General features: G+C 39.6%; 1 protein-coding gene across 1 annotated transcript in view; it reads left to right on the forward strand.

Annotated features, from left to right (window-relative positions):
* tyw1 (tRNA-yW synthesizing protein 1 homolog (S. cerevisiae)) overlaps window positions 1-17,947 on the forward strand; it is a 51,130-nt gene extending 33,183 nt beyond the window's left edge. Inside the window, exons 15-16 of the mRNA XM_034866958.1 lie at window positions 9,956-10,123; window positions 16,970-17,947. Coding sequence (XP_034722849.1) covers window positions 9,956-10,123; window positions 16,970-17,191 — 390 coding nt within the window. The 3' untranslated portion in view covers window positions 17,192-17,947. The remainder of the gene's footprint in view (window positions 1-9,955; window positions 10,124-16,969) is intronic.
* The last annotated feature ends 1,032 nt before the right edge of the window (window positions 17,948-18,979 follow it).

An 18,979-nucleotide genomic window follows, 5' to 3' on the forward strand; every position in this document is an offset into this window, starting at 1 on the left:
CATTCCCATTCCATTCCATGCGTCCCTCATCCTAACCGTCCCTTTATAAAGGCAGAAGAACAGGTGAAAGGTTAGCATTCATTAGGCACCTTAAACCACATGGAGCTATTACATGGGAATACCTCCCCAAATTCTTTTATTCATAATCCAGAGCACATCTTATTGCTGCATAGAGTTCCATCAACGGCCAGTCTCCACTGCTCCCAGCTATTGCAGTGATTACTTTTTTCAACCCTTATTTTTTTCAGGCTAGGTTTACGTGTTGAATAGTCTTTTTCCGGAGCCTGCTCACAGTTACAGAATTAGAATCAGACCTGGGAACTGCCAGTCAGGGCTGCACGATTAATCGAATTTTAATCGCAATCACGATTTTGACTTCCCAAGATCAAATTTGCGTGATCGAGCTATTATTTTTTATAAAGCGTCATTTCATAGAATGCTCTGGGTTTTTTGCATAGCCAATTGATAAAATTTGTTTTGGTTAAAATCAACAAATAGTTGAGAATAATCCTGATCAAAATTTTCATCAAAATAATCGCGATTATCATTTTGGCCACAATCGTGCAGCCCAACTGCCAGTGAAGACCCTGTCTTGTAGCAAAGAGGAGTATTTTGGTGTTAGGTGTCTTACTCATAGACACCTTAACAGAGAGTTATGTGGTTGAGCTCTAGAGTACAAATCCTACATCAGTGTACAATATTTTATCTCAGATACAGTTCAGAAAAATAACTGCGTCAAAATGTAAAAAAAATATTCGTTATTTTGTGTTTTGATTATTGTGATGGAGAACTCTGTCTAATACAGCAGGCCGTAATGTTCCATAGGCGTTCAGTCAGATTAAGATCTGGTGATTGTGATGATCATAGTGTACCTATTTTTGTTTTAAGTCATTTAACTCATCAAACCATTCCTTTACTGTGTCTTACTCCTTACTTGTGTCAGGTATGAAAGCGTTTGCATTTATTATGCATCTTCACTTATTTACATTTTCAGCTTTTTCCCCATTACCCATCTGTACAATCTCATATGTTGGACTATACTTTATTACTTATATTCTTCGGCCCCTTTAGGGCATAACGCATCAATAATTTTCCTCAAACTATCACAGTCTTTAGCAACTAGTTGTGCCTGCTGGCCCACACGTGGAGTAGATTAAGACCGGCAGACTTATAAAAGCTAAAATTGCATCTGTTTTGCTGTCTCATTGAACATCTTTGACATCTACAGTACATCTGAAATGCCATCATCTCCTTTGTTGTTGCAACTTAGTGCTGCTGGTGCAGAAATAAGAGCTCACCACACACACCAGAATCACTTATCACCCAACTTATTTAGTTGAAAAGGTGCAAGCGCACATTAGAAAGTAATACTGTTGTGGCCTTGAGCAGCCTATTGATTATTCTGTTTGCACTAGACACTTTGCCTCTATCTGCAGATTATCAGTTAGCCAACATTGCAGCACTGTAAACTCTAATTGCAGACCATTTAATATAAAACACACTCACCACAAGCTTGTGAAGCCCTCCAAGCTCAGAGTTCACTGATAAATAATTTAAAAACAAATCAGGGTGGAGTTTTCTTCATTTTTAATAGTTTTAATTAATTTGTGAACATTTAGACCTGCATGTTACAAGGGACAAGTACTGTACGTTTTTCTGAAAATGTTTTTAAGGATTGCTTCACATGGCAAAGTTAATCATTGTTATTGCACTTACTTGAATAACAAAATCTCACACATTTATCCTATGATTACAAATTACTATGTATTTGCAATGCAGCGCCACATGCAGCTGACACATTTCATTATATATCTAGTGCATTTAAAACAACACATTTGGAGGAGTTGTACATTTCAATGACAATAAAAATGTATCCTTTTTGGCTGATTTGATAACAAAAGTTTGGCCACCAGGTGCACAAATCAAACGCATCAAATAGGTGATCACAGTGCAAACCGAGACAAACAGTTTCATTCAAACTAACATCCATAAAACTTTTACTATGAAAACACTAAACTTTGTGTGCTGTCAGAAAACTGCGGCATTAGACTGGTTTCCCACTTAAAATAACGAGCAGCCTGTGTTGTGATGAGGGGTTCCTGAAGTTGCCAGTTGTATTATGTAGTTTTCCCCCCTAACGAAGTGTTGATGGGGAATCATCACACAATTGCTGTGTTGTGATGCACCCATGCTCAACTCGCCTCCCCATATCTTTGGCTTTCTGCCTCTTTCAATTCTGATCATTGTGTCCAACTCTGCTCTTGCACTCAAATTTGTCATGTGTGGTAAATGTCAAGGCAGTTTTTTTTTTTGCCATCTGTGCAAAAATGAGTTCGACCAGCTGTGTGACAATTAAAGGATCCCCATCTATCTCCTCTCTTCCTTTCCTCTACATTAAACTAATCGTGTCTACTTACTAATCAACAACTTGCTTCAAGGACGTCATGGCTTCATCATGGGGTTAATGATGGGCTATTTATGGGTGGAAAAAAAAAAACACTTCTGAATCTAAGTTGTCCCCTGAGACTTGGCTAAATTGTCTATTAAAGATTTCTTGTAGGAGTGTGTATTGATCCACCACTGTATGGCATTTTATTATACCAGAGAGTGCACAACACTAACAAGACAGCGGGGAGCACTAGATTGGACAGATACCCATCAAATGTAACTGTGTAATGAACAAAGCACAGACTTTACACAGGAACTGGGATGGTAATATATTAAGCTCTAGTATCACTTTCTACTTGTTCATCTACTGCTTCCTTTTCACTACAAAAAAGAGCACAAGAGCAGAACACATCAATTCCTGTCATTTTTTGTTATGCACTGGAGGATAAGAAGATGGATAAAAGCATGCCCACATAAAAAAAAAAAAACCACTCTATGAACGTTCAGCGCTACTCTGGCCCCTGGTTGTGGCAATGTATTTTGATTTTATATTTCATACCCCCCTTTGCCCTGGCATTGTCTAAAACCCTGGTCTACCGTTGATAATTATTATTTTTCCCAACTTTATGAAGTGTTTTACTTCCTTAAAGAAAAAAAACTGCTAATCCGGACAATCAATTATTGAACCAGTCTCACTGGCAACAGGTAAAGGGTCACTGTAAGGGTGAACTCTCCCTCTCTTTTCTCATCTGTCTTTTCTTTCATCTCAAATTTACCTCCTCTCTGTGTCTCTCATCTCACTTCACCCCTGCGTTCCTTTCCCCTGCCTATGAGCAGTATATCGTCCTCCACTGAACAGATGAGCCCCTCTGGCTGCTGAGCTTTGGGCAGGCTATCGCCTGCAGCAGCCGAGCTCAGTAATTAGTGTGTCCCAGGATGGTCTGGTGGCGGGATGATGGAGGGGGTTGCTCTATCATGTCACCATCTCTCAAATTAGCCCTGACTGTGGGGAGCCCAGGCCATTAGCATCAGGTATGTGGAAAAGTTTTAAGAGTAGTAATTATGTGGACTTTTCTATATTTTATATACAGCATATTCATATACAGTATACTCTAGAATGGGAGTAACAACTTGCTTTTCAGAGACAAAAAAGATTGATAACCATGATCGGACACGTTACACAATACACTTAGCAACTTGAAAAAGACACCGTTATAAAAATGGACCTCAGATAGGTACAGTATGTATTTAAGCTTTTTAGAATACAAATTTGGACTATTCCAGATGCTAATTCACGAACATCTTTGGTCTTTAGTCTAGGGACTCTTTGGGAAAAACGTTTTGAGACAGGTAGAATATTAAGAACCTTTAATCTCGGTAATTAAAGTAGAAGGAGTACAAAAGAAGTTTGTAAAGTAAGACTTTGAAAACAATTCCGAAATCCCTTTGAAGCTATTGCAGGAATCCACAATTGGAGAATATGTGATTTAAAAAAAAAAAATTTTTTACTGTCTATCTGATGGTTTTAATTTAGCATTGATTCATTTAAAGATCAAAGCAAGCTTTCTGCCCATGGCCATAAAGAATTCAATTAACTATTTGGTGCCTCCAGCCCCTCCCCCTGGGGGAATTGAGGTGCATGCATGTCACAGGGTCAACAATTCACTTCAGACTTAGAGCTTACGTTAGTAATGGCGCTCTGCTTGTGGCTTCCCACGCCGAGCACCGTCCCTTCCGTTCTTGTCATCTCACCCGTATTTATTAACTGTAATGTTACTTGCACTTGACCAAATGACACCAGGCATTTCATTAAGTTTGCTTCAAAAGTTTCTAAGTATAATCCAGAGTTTACAGAAATATGTTGAGATGTGGTCTTAATAAGGGCAAAAGAGACATTGAAATTGACAAAAAGGTGTTTTTCTTGGCATTGCAACCATTTGCTGTTGACTGGATTTGTTTTACTCCTTTCTCTAATAGACAGATCGGTGATAAATAAAAGTAAAAACCAACATAAAGTGTCGTAGTAAGGTGTTAGGCTACAATAAGTTGCCAGCAGATCGTCAGTGCTCTTTAACATATGTTTTTCAAGTATCTGGAACTCTTCCCCTATTTTCATTTTGGTGATTGTGGTCCAGAATATGTTCCAAAATCTCTATATGTATGTAAGTGGGCCAATGTCTATTGACTGCAAAGGCCCATGATAGCACATCAATTAAACTCTTCAATGAGCCCTCACGCCCCGTGGATGAAGTCATGTTCATCCTGGGAGAGAATTTTCCCAAAAAAATTCTGTTATCACATTTTTGGATCTGTAAAAATGATATATTGCATGGGGGGGTTTTTCCACTGCAGGACATTCTGTTATTGACCCATTATTTATTAGTCCATCATCCCATGAGGTGCAACACATTCTGTCTGCTCAATTTACTGCCCACTGTCCAATTGTTTTCCAATGTGTGATTTATTATCTTGCTGTTGCATCAATACCACTTACTTGCCACTGGTCCCTCACTCGCCCAGGCAGCAAATGGATTACTAAAAGAGGGAAAGAGAAGGGATTGAGCAAGGGCATAAATGTACAGAGATACATTTGACCAAACATACACAACTATATGTTGCGTACTAGGGCTGTATTCTCCCAGTCGACTTATTGGTTGATAAGTTCTGGTGCGACCAAAATTACGATTGGTTGATGTTTCTCATCAGGTGGAAGCATAGAACATTACGATCTCTGGGTGGAAAGCACTAATTGCTAATGGGGGTGTTTTCAGAGCATCCCTGTTTCACAAGTAACAGCCTGTCTCTAGAACACCCACCTTGTTGGGCTTTTTTGGATTAGCCCAACCCACTGGGGACAGATTGGAGATAGAACTAGAAAGCCTTGTTTTAGTGATTTGCTGAATATTTATCTAATTTTGAGTGTTTAATTTACAGTCAGTCCTCCTCTACCGTGTCAAAGACATCGGCAGTGTGGCAGCATTTTACAAAAATAGATAACGGGAAAAAAGTTGAATGCAAAGTTTGCACGTAACAGTTTGCATATCGCAGCTCAACTACAAAGATGGCATATCACCTAAAAACTGTAAGCTAAGTTTTCTGTGTTAGGTTTCCCTGTCTGTTTTAAGTAGGCTATGTGAACATATCAGAATTAGCATATTTCATGGTCTAATAATTGTTTTATAACTACCGGCGCACCCACCCGCAGCTCCGGTAGCGTTCCCCAGACCCCCCCAGACCCCGCCGGATGTTAAGCCTCTACCATCCAAACGCAAAAATAATATTACGGAAAGAATTGTCCACTTTATTGCTCAGGATATGAGGCCCATTGCTGTTGTGGAGGGCTGAGGTTATAAGAACTAGTTAACATACAGCGCCAGCATGCCACACCATCATGCATGGTTTAACCCAAAATGTGAGAGACTCCAAGAGAAAGTTTCAGAGTTAATGCAACACAGTGAGGCACTGAGCTTGACCACAGATATGTTTAAACATGCAATATATATTAAAGTAGACGTGCATTTTGTGTTTAAGAGTAACAGGTTTAAATTAATAGTCTATTCGTGTTTGAGCGGGGAAGCCGAGCTCCAATGTTCAGACGCTGCGTGCGAGGTCATGCACAGTGTCATTTCAGTGCAAAATAATTAGGTCAAAACGATTTAATATACTGCAACTAGCCTACCAGGACAAGTACTAATCTAACGTTTTTTCTTTTTTTTTTTTTTTTTTTTCGCTTAAGTCGAGGACTTCAGTCGACCAAGATTTTCTTTGGTTGATTACAGCCCTATTGTGCACAGGGAGGGGGGCCTTGATGATCAGCATTCATGATTTCCATTAAAGGCATGAGACTTAAGAAGATTATTATTTACTTTTTCCCTCCGTCTCTCCAACACCTGCATAACGTCCTCAATAATACATTTCATTAACTCCTTCCATATATCTCAAAGATCTTTTCCTAAGTCCTCCTATTGCTCCATCCTCATGACTATCCCATTCCTGGTGATTTATACCGAGTCCTGGGTAGTTGATCTTTATTCAGCGTGCCTCCAGGCAAGGCTGATAACACCAAGGTCCCTCATCAATTTGGTCAACCGCCCCTGTCCTGTCTTGCCCCCCAGCAGCATGCTTCGCCTCTCTCTCTCAACCCTTAAAGATATGGTTCACTCTCTGTTTAAGTTTTCTGGATGCTGCGAATGCATAAGCAGCCCTACAAGTTATATGTGGTCAAATTACCGACGAAATGACTCCAGTTCACAACTGGAGTCAGACATCAGCTATGGCTGCTGAGTGGACAGGCTCAACTTAATGTGAAAGGTACTCTTGAAATAGCTGGACCAATGGTAGAAAGAAATTAGCTGGAAGCATGTTTCTTGTTTGCTTGAGTGGAACAGCGGAAAGGAGAAGTCTTTCTCTTTTCTAAGACAAACCACTTCTTTCTTTGGTATATATTTTATTGGATTTACGACACTGGCCTCAGCCATTACATTGGTCGAGTTTTGATGTCCTGCTCTTGTGAAATAGTGAAACATCTGGTGTTCAATCTTCCCTGGGTATGACATTTTTTCACTGGTCATACCTATTTTACTTCCAGTAGTTCAGAGTCATAGAGATTAAGTCAGAAAAATGATTCTGAGGAAGGGCTTTTTATCACCTTATAAAGCTGTGTTAACAATAATAAAAATAAGGTAGGTAAATGAGACATATGCAAAGACAATTTAAAAAATAAAACAATTTAACTTTTTTTTTTAAATGTAGGGTTTTGACCAATAGATGTTTTCATAACTTGGCACCACTAAGGTAATGAAGATCATTTTACATTTATACTTCATTTGAAATCTACAAAGCTAAAAAACTGCACTGAAAATCATCATCACACTAACACACACAGTTACTCTTGTTTTTCTTCCAGAAGATACCGGGGTAAAGATCAGACAGTGTACCTGGCCAACACTTCAGAGAATTACACTGGGAATGTAGCAAGTGGCTTCCTTGGCTCTATTACAGCACACTAACACACAGGTGGTGCATGTGTATATGCGTGCACATTTGTATGTATAAAGATTGAAACTTGGTAACAAATGTTGAATTTAATAACACAAGTTTGACTGATTTACTGTATATTCTGCATATTTGCACCAGAGCACATGTAACTATGAATTCCAAACTAAACATACTCATGTGTATGACACTGCAGATAAAAGATTAACGCAATGCGGTATGCCTGGTCTACAAGTTCACACCATAGTGTTGTTGCATAGGGCAGAAACACACATATAGACACTTCACTGTACTTCTTAAAACTTCTTTTCACACTGCTACTTTGGATATGACCATCATCCAACACGTTGGTTTGTGCAGACATTTCTCCAGCTCACAGTTGAATGGTATACTGTAGGTTCTTGGTTTTTCTTGCATTTTTTGTTCAAAAGTATGCTGTCTTTTGTAAAGGTAAATGCCTGCTACATGTCATCCATCTTACTGTTACCTAAACCTTACTGTTTCACTCATCACTGAACTATTTCAAGACAAAAATACAATAGAAAAAGGGCTACTGCTGTAATGCTTCTGTAAGAACCCCTTTCTGGTATTATATAGTGCTTTTATTCTAAAAAAAGGTGTATGTCATCAGCCCACATTTGCCTCATAATTATAGCCTTTCCTCTCCCTCCGAGCGGTTCTGTTCTCTTTCTCCCTCCGTTGTTTCTCCTTCTCCTTCTCCTTTTAGGATACTCTGGGAGGCGATTTCAATGCTGATGCTCACATAAATACTGAAAATGAAATGCAAAATGAAACTTCCGCAGATTCAAAATACAATATTTTTGGTGTGCAATTTAAGAGTTTTGCCCATGAGAGTGATTTGTTAACACATAGTTCCGTCCTGGTTAAATATCCTAAACAAATTGACCCATCCATATTTTAGGGGCTGAAACTTAAAGTGCCCATATTTTTCTTATTTTCAGGTTCATAATTGTATTTTGAGGTTGTACCAGAATAGGTTTATGTGGTTACATTTTCAGAAAACACAATTTTTTGTTGTTGTACTGCACATTGCTGCAGGTCCTTTTTTCACCCTGTGTGTTGAGCTACAGAGTGAGGCACATGCGCAGTAAGTACTGCTAGCTAGTCAGTTGCAGAGTATGAGGGCGTGCCATGTTAGCATCTAAGCTAGCATTTGAACGTGTGTTACGACCCGTGGCGCTCTTCTGTCCTCTGCGGGTGGGACCCGATGGAGTGTTTAGTGCTCGTGTTCACAGCCAACAACAGAACATTTTTCGTGGTGCTTCGACATGGTGTCTCCTAAACCAGTGCTCCCAAATCAATATCAACACGGTAGATATCCGTTAAGTTACTGCTGCACCTGGTGGGTGGAGACATAGACACTGTACATATGCTCTAATAGGAGGGGGTTGTGCGTGGGAATTTTCAAATGTTTCGGCCGATGACGTAGCTGGCCCTGACAATTATGACCAGCTCACCCAGAAACTGAATGCAGGTTACATTCAGAAACCCATATCTCACTCAAAACAGCATGGATGGGTTTTATCTACTCATCTGAGACACAAAATAACACCCCAAATCCCAGAGAAATAAATTTTTTTCATAATATGGGCACTTTAAAGCAACACCAAAGCACTTTTCCTCTCAGTCCCCCTACAGGTTGGAAGCGGAATTGTCCATTACCGCTGTCTCATTGGAACTACAGATCTGTTACCCGATCTGGAAAACTGGCATAGTGCGGTCATAGCGAATGCAGAGATGTCATTCACCCAGTCACGAATTGATAAACCACTGAATCAATTTTGGAAATATTCTTTTAAGGTACAAAATAATCTTTGATGTTGCTTTAAAAGTCAAAACACTATTGAATCAATGTTACAGCCCAGATGATTAAATGTAGCGATCAGGGCTTTTGAAATAGGTCTTTTATTGGAGGGTACTGGTTGGGAGCCTGCTGTGGATTCCTTCAGTTCATACAAATGGCATCAAAGACTGTTCATGGATCCCTTGTTCCTTTCTGCTCTCAGTCCAACACGTCAATAGTTTGTCTCTTCCATAGGGAGCTGTTGTTCTCCTCGCAGTGCTTCTCCCTCCTCATAACTTGTAACCACCCCACAGATTTGCCACTATTGATCAGAAAACACTCAGCATCCAGCCTGCTGTTTTGATTGAATTTCTTCGCCAAGGCCAGATGAATGGGAAAATATATGTCCGCTCCCAAGTATTTTGGGTGATCAGCAGTTGTTGCATCATCATGCAGCAGTACAAGATTCCTTGTTTCTCGTTTTTAGACATCCATAATTATTTATGAGTAGGTTAGGTTACGTCAGATTGCAGTCCAAACAATCACATGCTTAAACATGTCAGTGTGAGCTGTTGTCGACCACCAAAGAGGGCGCAGTGAGGTGCAATATGACTTGCTGATAGTCACTGGACCTTAATGTTGTAACAAGTAGCAATGATGCCAGACGTGACAGAAATTGAACTGTGACGAAGTCACTTTTTAGTACGTTTTTATTACTCAAGGTGGTTTCTGTGCTTGGTTTCTGATTGTGTGCCTATGTTTGTGCAGGGAGTGACGTATTGTGGAGAAAGCTCTGCCAGCACTCTGACCATGGCTAATGTCCCCTGGCACCAGGAAGTGGTCACCTTCGTCCAGCAGCTGGCTGACATGTTGCCTCAGTATGAGATCGCCTGCGAACACGAGCACTCCAACTGTTTGCTCATGGCACATACCAAGGTAAGAACTTCACTTTAGAGTGTCATACATAACTCAACGTGCCATATCTACAGCCTAAACAAAAAAAACAAAGTGAGCCCTCAAATTTTAGCTACTGCTTAAAATGGAAATAGGTCAAACATGATGGATAGTTAGTATAAATTCACTTTGCAAATGTGAATAATTTCTAAATTGCTTATTACTTTATGCTAGTAAGTTGATGATTTCATATTAGACATATTGATGGGTTTTTATTTTATACTATTTAGAAAATTTTATAGTCCAAATGATAAAGTGAGAACAAATCAGCACAATTCATCAATAATGAAAATATTTGTTTATTGCAGCCCTAATGTTGATGTAAAAAGCATTTGATGCAATTAATGTTGTTTGCAAGTAATACACAGTATTTTGTGTTAATATTATTAGACACACTCTAAAGTAACAATAAGACTTTGCACTGGATTATATTATTTGTGTGTTTATACTGCTTTTATTTAATGTGGCTAAATTATTAAGTCATCCAAAAGAAATGTAATATTGGCCATAGAAGGATATATTTATACTTCCAGGGCTAATTTATATGAGCTAGTGGTTTCTTTACCCTCTCATAGTTAATGTGAGCCAAATATCGCACAGCCCAACAATTTAAAAAAATAGTTTACAGTTACAATATAGACTGTGGACTCTAATTTGCTGACAAATACAAATAAAAATGCAGGTGCACCAATCTGCTGGACATTTACAGTATTACTGTAGGTGTAGATAATGGCCATACTGCTGTTTTTGCATATTAGCATTTCTAAGTTATCAGTGGACCCAGACAGTGGATACTGCATAATCTTCTCTTCACACATAATAATGAATAATGTAATCTGCTTTGCATCTGTTGTGATTCTGCAGCAGTTCTTTTCAGACACAAAAACACAAATCCTTCATCTCCATTTTCTTTCAATGTAGCTTTTTAGCTCAGAAATTCACTGCGGGTTCCTTGTTTTTGAAATTGGTGTTTTGATACAGTCTTGTTTTATTATTTATATGATTTTGTCTCTTGCCTGCCTTCCTTTTCCAAATATGCAACCACCAGAGTGGTTTATTCTGACAAAGGCTCACCTGCCCCAGGTAGTATCAGTCAGGGGTGAGTACTGCCAAAGCAACTGTCATCAATAATTAATGAATGATGATAAATTGCCGTCTTGGCTCTATCTGACAGGGTAGAAATCCAAGCCAGACAGCTAGCCACCAGGTCTTCTCCATCACACACACAGATACATTGTGCTCGATGTGTAATCGTTTATTTAGGCACCCAAACTCCAAATCCTCCTTTGTTTTTTATTTACTGTAGCTTTGTATTGATGGGACTACTTACAGATGCATTTGCCTCTGTGGTGTCTGTAGGCTCTTTCTAGGTCCCCTGAAGGGATAACAGGAGAGAGAAGGATGTTGGCAGCACAAATCTTATAAAGTTGCAGCTGTCGTGATGGCTTAAACAGAAATCTGAATCTAAATTTTCATTTTTTTTTTACTACTACTTAACAAAGTAACTACTAAAAATAGACTCATCATTTTTTTTGTGATCAAATATTTCATTTTTGGGGTTAAAAATAGATTGATATTTTATTAAATAAATATGTTGCAGTTTGGACGAATTGATTAACTGACCGTATGCCTATTGCCTCTACAAAAACTTCTACAAATGTGAAAACTGAAAATGTAACAGTATACTGTACACATTGTATTTCTCAAGATTTGTGATGCACCTTTATTAAAGGCAATGTGTTTTCAGCCATGGCTCCAGGGGATGGCTAGGTTAGGGGGCAAGTGAAGTGTCTCAACTAGTGAATGGATTGCTGCGACAGCTGGTACACACATTCATGTCCCCCAGGATGAACTGTATTAACTTCTGTGATTGTCTGACTGTCCATCTAGCATCCCCAACATGAATTCAAAGTTTTAATTTTTCAAATACTTTGTTTAAATGCCTGCAAAACAAGTGTCATTCTTATCAGCCTCAGGTGTTCTTTGTCTTCAGATAATCTGATAATTTTTCTTTTTAGTTTGACAGCTTGTGTTGACTTGCTAACTCTTCATTTTTGGTCAGTCATCGATAATCCAGCAGAGTTCAGGAACTGGATTCCTCCGGCAAATGGAGAGTCTGATGTTTTTCTGTTAAGTGTTTTCAGCGTCCTTAATGTCTTTGTGCAGCACAGTCGCAGCAGGAAGAGAAACCAGAATATGAAGTCCTCCTAGCAGAATTTAAAATGCATCACAGGAAAGCACATCAGTCTCATTTTGAGTGTGCTGTATAATATACTGTATGTGTCTGCATGCTTACTGCACAGTCCTCAGATCTTCTTGTTCCAGTTGGATGATATCCCCGTTTTGATGTAGTACTTTAAAAGGCATCAGAATATATGTGGGCTTTTGTGTGTGTGTGTGTGTGTGTGTGTGTGTGTGTGTGTGTGTGTGTGTGTGTGTGTGTTTGTGCGCGTGCCGATGCATCCTCCCTACACTCATCATTAGTTCCTTTTTTTAACCTCTGGGATCTTCCCATTGATAGGCATTTGTCTACCTCTCTCAACCCTCATCCTACTTTCTCTGCAGGCCTTTTCTGTCTTTCATCTCCCCTCTTCTATCTCTCCCTTTCCTCCTCCATCTTTAATTCCGCTTATTCTCCATCCTCTTCCATTCATCTCAATCCTATTTCTCTCACAGGACACTGTAATTAAAACAACACAGTCACTAACCTCCCAGAGATAATTAACACTTTTTACACTCAAACATCCTGTCAGATTTATTAATATTTCTTATTACTGTGGGAAACAATGTCTTTAAATCTACATCAGAAATGCTCTTCTAGCTGTCAAATCATGACACTACGTTTTTAAGCTGTTCAAAGTTCTACATTCAAAAAAGTAAGTTAACTATTATCTGCACTTTTGCTGCAGTCTTGCCATGTCAGTAAAAATAGAAGTACCTCTCATTATTACAAAATATGAGTGTACATTCACTATTTTAAGATGATTGCCATTGTTAGCTTCATAGTCAAACCAGCCTAAATGTGCTTTATTTAGCATGTTACATACAATACTTATAGTGGATTGTTGACAAGTGGAACCAGATACATGTGTATTGCTCCTTCCCAGTTGGTTGACACCTTTGTATTAGTGAATTTAGTTTATTGTTGCCTGTGTTAGTTGGTTTTGGGAGCCATTCTATCACTACTTTGCTGAGTTCTGAGTTTTCACCAAGTGTGAGAAATTGTAGCTGTCTGAAATTGTCCTCTGACTTGTAATTACAACTAGACGGTATATGGCAACTTCAGGCTTTTGACACTCTGCTGCTCGTTTGTACAACATGGCAGGAAGGCAGCATTTTTTTCCTTGGTGGATGTTTTGTGGCATGTTTCAGAAAGCCAATGTACAACACAAAATATGTACCCCTGCTTATAGAAAGGAAGAAGACGAACCTTAAAAATAATTTGGGTTGCCGTTCAAAGTTTGTTCAAGTTGATTGGCTAAGAAAATGTCTCTATTTAGGCCAACAACATTGCACACATACAAGGCACTAAACAGCTTGTTAAACCAAATATCTATTCAGCCAATTATGCAGCAGCAACTCAATGCATTTAGGCATGTAGAAATGAAGTTCAAACTAAGCATCAGAATGGGGAAGACAGGCTGGTTTGAGTATTTCAGAAATATGCTGATCTATTGGGATTGACACGTAGAACCATCCCTAGGGTTAACATAGATTGGTGCAACAACAAAAAAATCCAGTGAGCAGCCGTTCTCTGGGCAAAAATGCCTCATTGATGACAGAGGTCAGAGGACAATGGCCAGACTGGTTCAACAGTAACTCAAATAACCACTCAATACAACCCAGTTATGCAGAAGGTCATATCTGAACGCACAACCCGCCGAACCTTGATGCAGATGGGCTACATAAGCAGAAGATCACACTAAGTTCCACTCCTGTCAGCTAAGAACAAGAAACTGAAGCTACATTTGGCATGGGCTCTCCATAAGGGGACAATAGAGGTTTAAAAATACGTTGCCTGGTCTGATGAGTCTTGATTTCTGCTGCAACATTCTGAGGGTTAGGTCAGAATTTTAATAAAAGTATGGATCCATCCTACCTTCTATCAATGGTTCAGGCTGGTGGTGGTAATCTAATAACATGGGGGATATTTTCTAGGCAAACTGTGGGCCATGTACCAATTATTCATTGTTCATTTGTTATGACCTACCTGAGTATTGTTGCTGACCTTGTCTGTCCTTTTATGACCACAGTGTGCCCGTCTGCTAATGGCTACTTTCAGCAGGATAACATTTTAAAAGTTAAAATCATCTCAAACTGGCTTCTTGAACATTGACTATGAGTTCACTCTTTTACTCAAATGTCCTCGTTCACCTCATTTACCTGTGTGTGTGTGTGTGTGTGTGTGTGTGTGTGTGTGTGTGTGTGTGTGAATGTATTGTATGTAAATAGAAGATTTCTTCCTATTTTCTTGTCTATAGAGAGAGCACAGGAAATCTAATTTACAGAGCAGATACCATGGTAAAAAGAGATGGTCTTCCATGGTGTGCGTGTACTAGCTGATTGGCATGTGCTCATACATGAAGGCACCTCCTGCTGTGTTTAGAGAACAAAGCTGTCCTCAGTGATCCACAGCAAAGACGCTGTTAGTAAAACCAACAGGCCGTCTTGTTCTCATCTCAGACAGCTCATCAGCCTCGCTTTGTTGCTTAGAGACTGAAATTGTTTGCCGAGATGCCGGCTGAACAAATATCAACCCTTCTCATTACCAGAAACATTAACTCCCAATAGGCGCTGTTTGCATTTCTCCCCGTTTCTCAGGCCTCATTAGCAATGCATTGGGTTGCTTTTCTGTAAGGGCTGAGGCATGCACAAGGCATCTAAAGACGAGCACTCAAAAGCTTAATGCCATGACTCCCTCAGTCGGACGTCATCTCCAGCAGGAAAGTCTTTACCTTGGCAAATAAATGATAGACCTTCGTGAGTACATTTTGGGTTATTTTGAGATTCTGTTTGAGAAAGTCAGTGATGTAATGCTATGTAGTTTGTGTTAACAGTTGTAGAAGCTGTTTGGCATCTGAAAGTTTTAAGGGAGTCTGGCCAAAGCCACCCTGAACCTGAAAGAGCTTTTAAATGCTGAAACCTAAAAGCACAGCAGTCATCCCCTGTGACAGCTTAGCACCGTTTTGCATCCAGTTGCAGCTTTTCAAAACAAAACCCACGAGTGAGTTAAAGTCATGGAGGACCATTTTAAAGATTAGACTCTGCTGACATATCCACCACCAAACGTCAGAGGAAAGGTTGTAATACCTACATTGCTTGCTCTCTGTTTCGTCTCCTTCCCAGATTTGCAGACAAGGGAAACATGATATTGTATCAACTGGGGAGTACTGTTGCATGCTGGGAAAGTGAAGGTCACACTCTTCACCCTGTTTGCTGGTTTGAGAAAACAACCAGCGTTAGAGAGGCAGAGGGATGTTAGAGGCTTTTTCCTCAATGAGAAACATTCAAGCCGTTCCGTCTGTCTCTCTCTCTGGTAGTTAGTGTGCCTCTTACACACTAACACACACTTTCTTTCTGGCTTTTTTATCTTAAGAAAGATGGATAGCGAGTTGGGTGAAGGAGCAAGAAGCATTGATTGATAAACGGAGAAATGTGAGAAGGACGTGGAATTGGTGAATCTGCAACCATTTAAAAAAGGCAGTTAGCCAACAGCAAGTGGCAGGTGTGAAGGGAGACACTATAATCACGGTTGGTCTTTCCGATCACATCTTTAAAGTCACACTTTACTTTTTCAGTGTTACTTCCTCTCAGTGGTTGCCCACTTATTTCACTTTCTTTATCTGAGCATATGGCTACTAACACTAAATGGTTGTATAAGTAAGTGTGTGTGTATAAGATTGCTATTTTTTATGAGCTGTGTGTATGTAAAGGTCCTTAAAATATATGCCGATATAAATGCTCTAAAATGAAAACAATGTTTCATATACAGTTTTAGAGATCTTATTTTCCCTTCATGACACAACAGATTTTTTGATGAAATGAGATGGAGGGTATGATGTATTTGTTATAAAACTATATGGTCTACATGGACCATGGTATCTGGTGGATATGTTTGAAATAATTCATCAGTTAAGGAAGTTTCATTTGTTGTATTTGAAGAGGAGAACCAGCAGGGCTATCTTCCCATCTAGTCCATGTAAATGTAAATGTGCTGTATTTATATAGCACTTTTCCGGTCTTAACAACTGCTCAAAGCGCTTTTACATCTACAGGAAACATTCACCAGTCACACACATTCATACACTGTGGCTGGGGCTGCCGTACAAGGTGCCACCTGCTCATCAGATAAACATTCACACACATTCACACTCTGATGCGCAGCACCGGGGGCAACTCGGGGTTCAGTGTCTTGCCCAAGGACACTTCGACAATGACTGCAGGTGCGGGGATTGAACCACCAACCTTCCAATTGGCAGGCAACCGCTCTACCACTGAGCCACAGCCGCCCCAGTTGGGTTGGTTTTGGTTTATTACATTTTATCCAAATGTCTTTCTCCTATTTTACACTAGGCGTCTGTGCTGCATTCCGGAAGCGTTGCGTGTCCCGTGAGCCCATGCTTGATAATTTTCGCCAAGTGGGGGTGCTCCCGGTGTGGTATGGCGCGTGGCGGTGGTCGGAACAAAACCGAAACGCAGAAAATCTGGGTTAGAGATTTCTTAATGAATGGCGGTCAGGGTCCTGCAGGTTTCCATAAACACTGTGTGGATTACTGCCCTCACTCATCTACCACCTTGTCTCTCTCTCCCTGCTCTGTGTGCTTTCAGTTCAAGGTGGATGGCGAGTGGTGGACATGGATCAACTACGAGCGTTTCCAGGAGCTGGTCCAGGCTCATGAGGAGAGTGGGGGAAAGCAGGGCTTCTCGGCCTTGGACTACATGGCCAAGACGCCCAGCTGGGCTCTGTTCGGAGCCAGTGAGCAAGGTTTTGACCCCGCCGACACACGCTTCCAACGACGCAACAAAAGCAAAGACATTTCAGGATGCTGATAGATGTGAGAGAGAACAAGAGGTAGGATGACTAGAACGAGTACTAATCTCCAAATCAAAAAATAAATAATAAAGTAGGGTTCAACGGTTTTATTCCTATCCTCTTTGAGTTTCAGAGAGTTGCACTGTCCCCAGCTGCCCTGATTCTCACTTAAACTCTTTTGCCCTTGTTTCATTTCTCTTTAATTTGGATCCTTTATATAATTGGTGTGAGCTCTAAGATCAGCCAAAACTGTCAGAATTAATTTCTTTAAACTCATTTTCTAGACATTCCCCTTCACTTTCACTTTAAGTGCTTCTTTTACTTCCTGTACATAGATCTTTGATACTCTCCTCTTTTTTTGAAGAGGTCATTATTTTAAATGTTGATGGTTCTGATCTGTTAAACAATCTGGCAGCACTTTGGAAGTGTTACACAGTTGGAGTTGGGAGTTTGTCCCATTATCATCATTTCAGACTTTTGTTTTTAATATTTCAGGTTCTACTGTACTTAGGCAGCTGTACAGCTCAGGACATGATAAGCGTAAAAGTAATCCAGATGTAAAAATTCAAGTCCATTTTGTTTTTTTAATTGAATGTAAAACCAGATGTAAAAATTCAAGTCCATTTTGTTTTTTTAATTGAATGTAAAATCAGATGTTAATGTTTAAGTCCATTTTGATTTGTTTTGTAAGATCTCTAATGTTGCAGTGACTCCCTGTTGGAAGAAACGGCTGGTGTGGGGATATATCACTATAATAAATAGATGAGGAATAATCTGCTTTGTCATTTGTGAGTTTCATATGCCTCATACGTACAGTACACACAGGTGCATTCTGGAAGACATCCATTTTTTTTATACCGCTGACAAAGTGGGAAGTTGACATTTTAAGACTACAATAATTGTGACAAAAGCTTTCTGGGCTGCAGTTAGAGGCCAAAAGCACAGCTCTAATTGAACAAGGATGGAGGCGGAGGTGAAGCTCGACAGGGAAACGGTACAGTCACTCCTGTTATTCTTCTCAAAGTTCTCTCAGATGTAATTCATTGTTACTGTAGTTCAGAAATATAAAGCTACAGTAAAGGTATTTGTGATTGAATTGTTTTTTGTGTTTTATAAAAATATAGAATTACATAAAGAATGGAAGAATTAAATACAAAATACTTGTATTATCTGATTTTAACAATAACATAACAGAGCAAGGGACATAAACTGTTATTAACTCTGCCATGGAGGTTATGTTTTTGCTTCGGTTTGTCAGAAGGATTACAGAAATACTACTGGCCCAATTTCCATGATACTTGGTGGAATGGTGTAGCTTGGGACAAGGAAGAACCCTTTACATTTTTGAACAGTTCTTAATCACAGGTTGGATTCAATTAGTTAACATTGTTAAACAGGGCTTTCGCAGACTGATCTCATGAAATGACCTATGTATGACATGCCAATTTGTATGCCATTATTGGCGTGTTATCAATCACTTATTATTGTGTTTATCAATGTCGTTTGGCCTCCACTGACTGACATTACTTTGCGATGGTGTGTGAATTTCCCCCAGGAGACCCAGGGATTGGGTCCTGCATGTCACGTTTCCTTGTTCTCTTTTTTTTCTTTTTTACTAAAGCCAAACCCCGTTCTTCTTTTCCTAAACCCAACTAAACTGAACCGTCACTTTCTTCTCTCGATAAGACAGCAAATGGCGATAACAAGGCAAGTGGGGTGTATGTTAACCCGGTGTATACAGCATAGACGTACACGCAGATAGCTCAAAATGCGGGGTGTCGGAATAATTGTAAAAAAGAGTTTCT

This window comes from Etheostoma cragini, chromosome 3, assembly GCF_013103735.1.
Source record: "Etheostoma cragini isolate CJK2018 chromosome 3, CSU_Ecrag_1.0, whole genome shotgun sequence".
NCBI lineage: Eukaryota > Metazoa > Chordata > Actinopteri > Perciformes > Percidae > Etheostoma > Etheostoma cragini.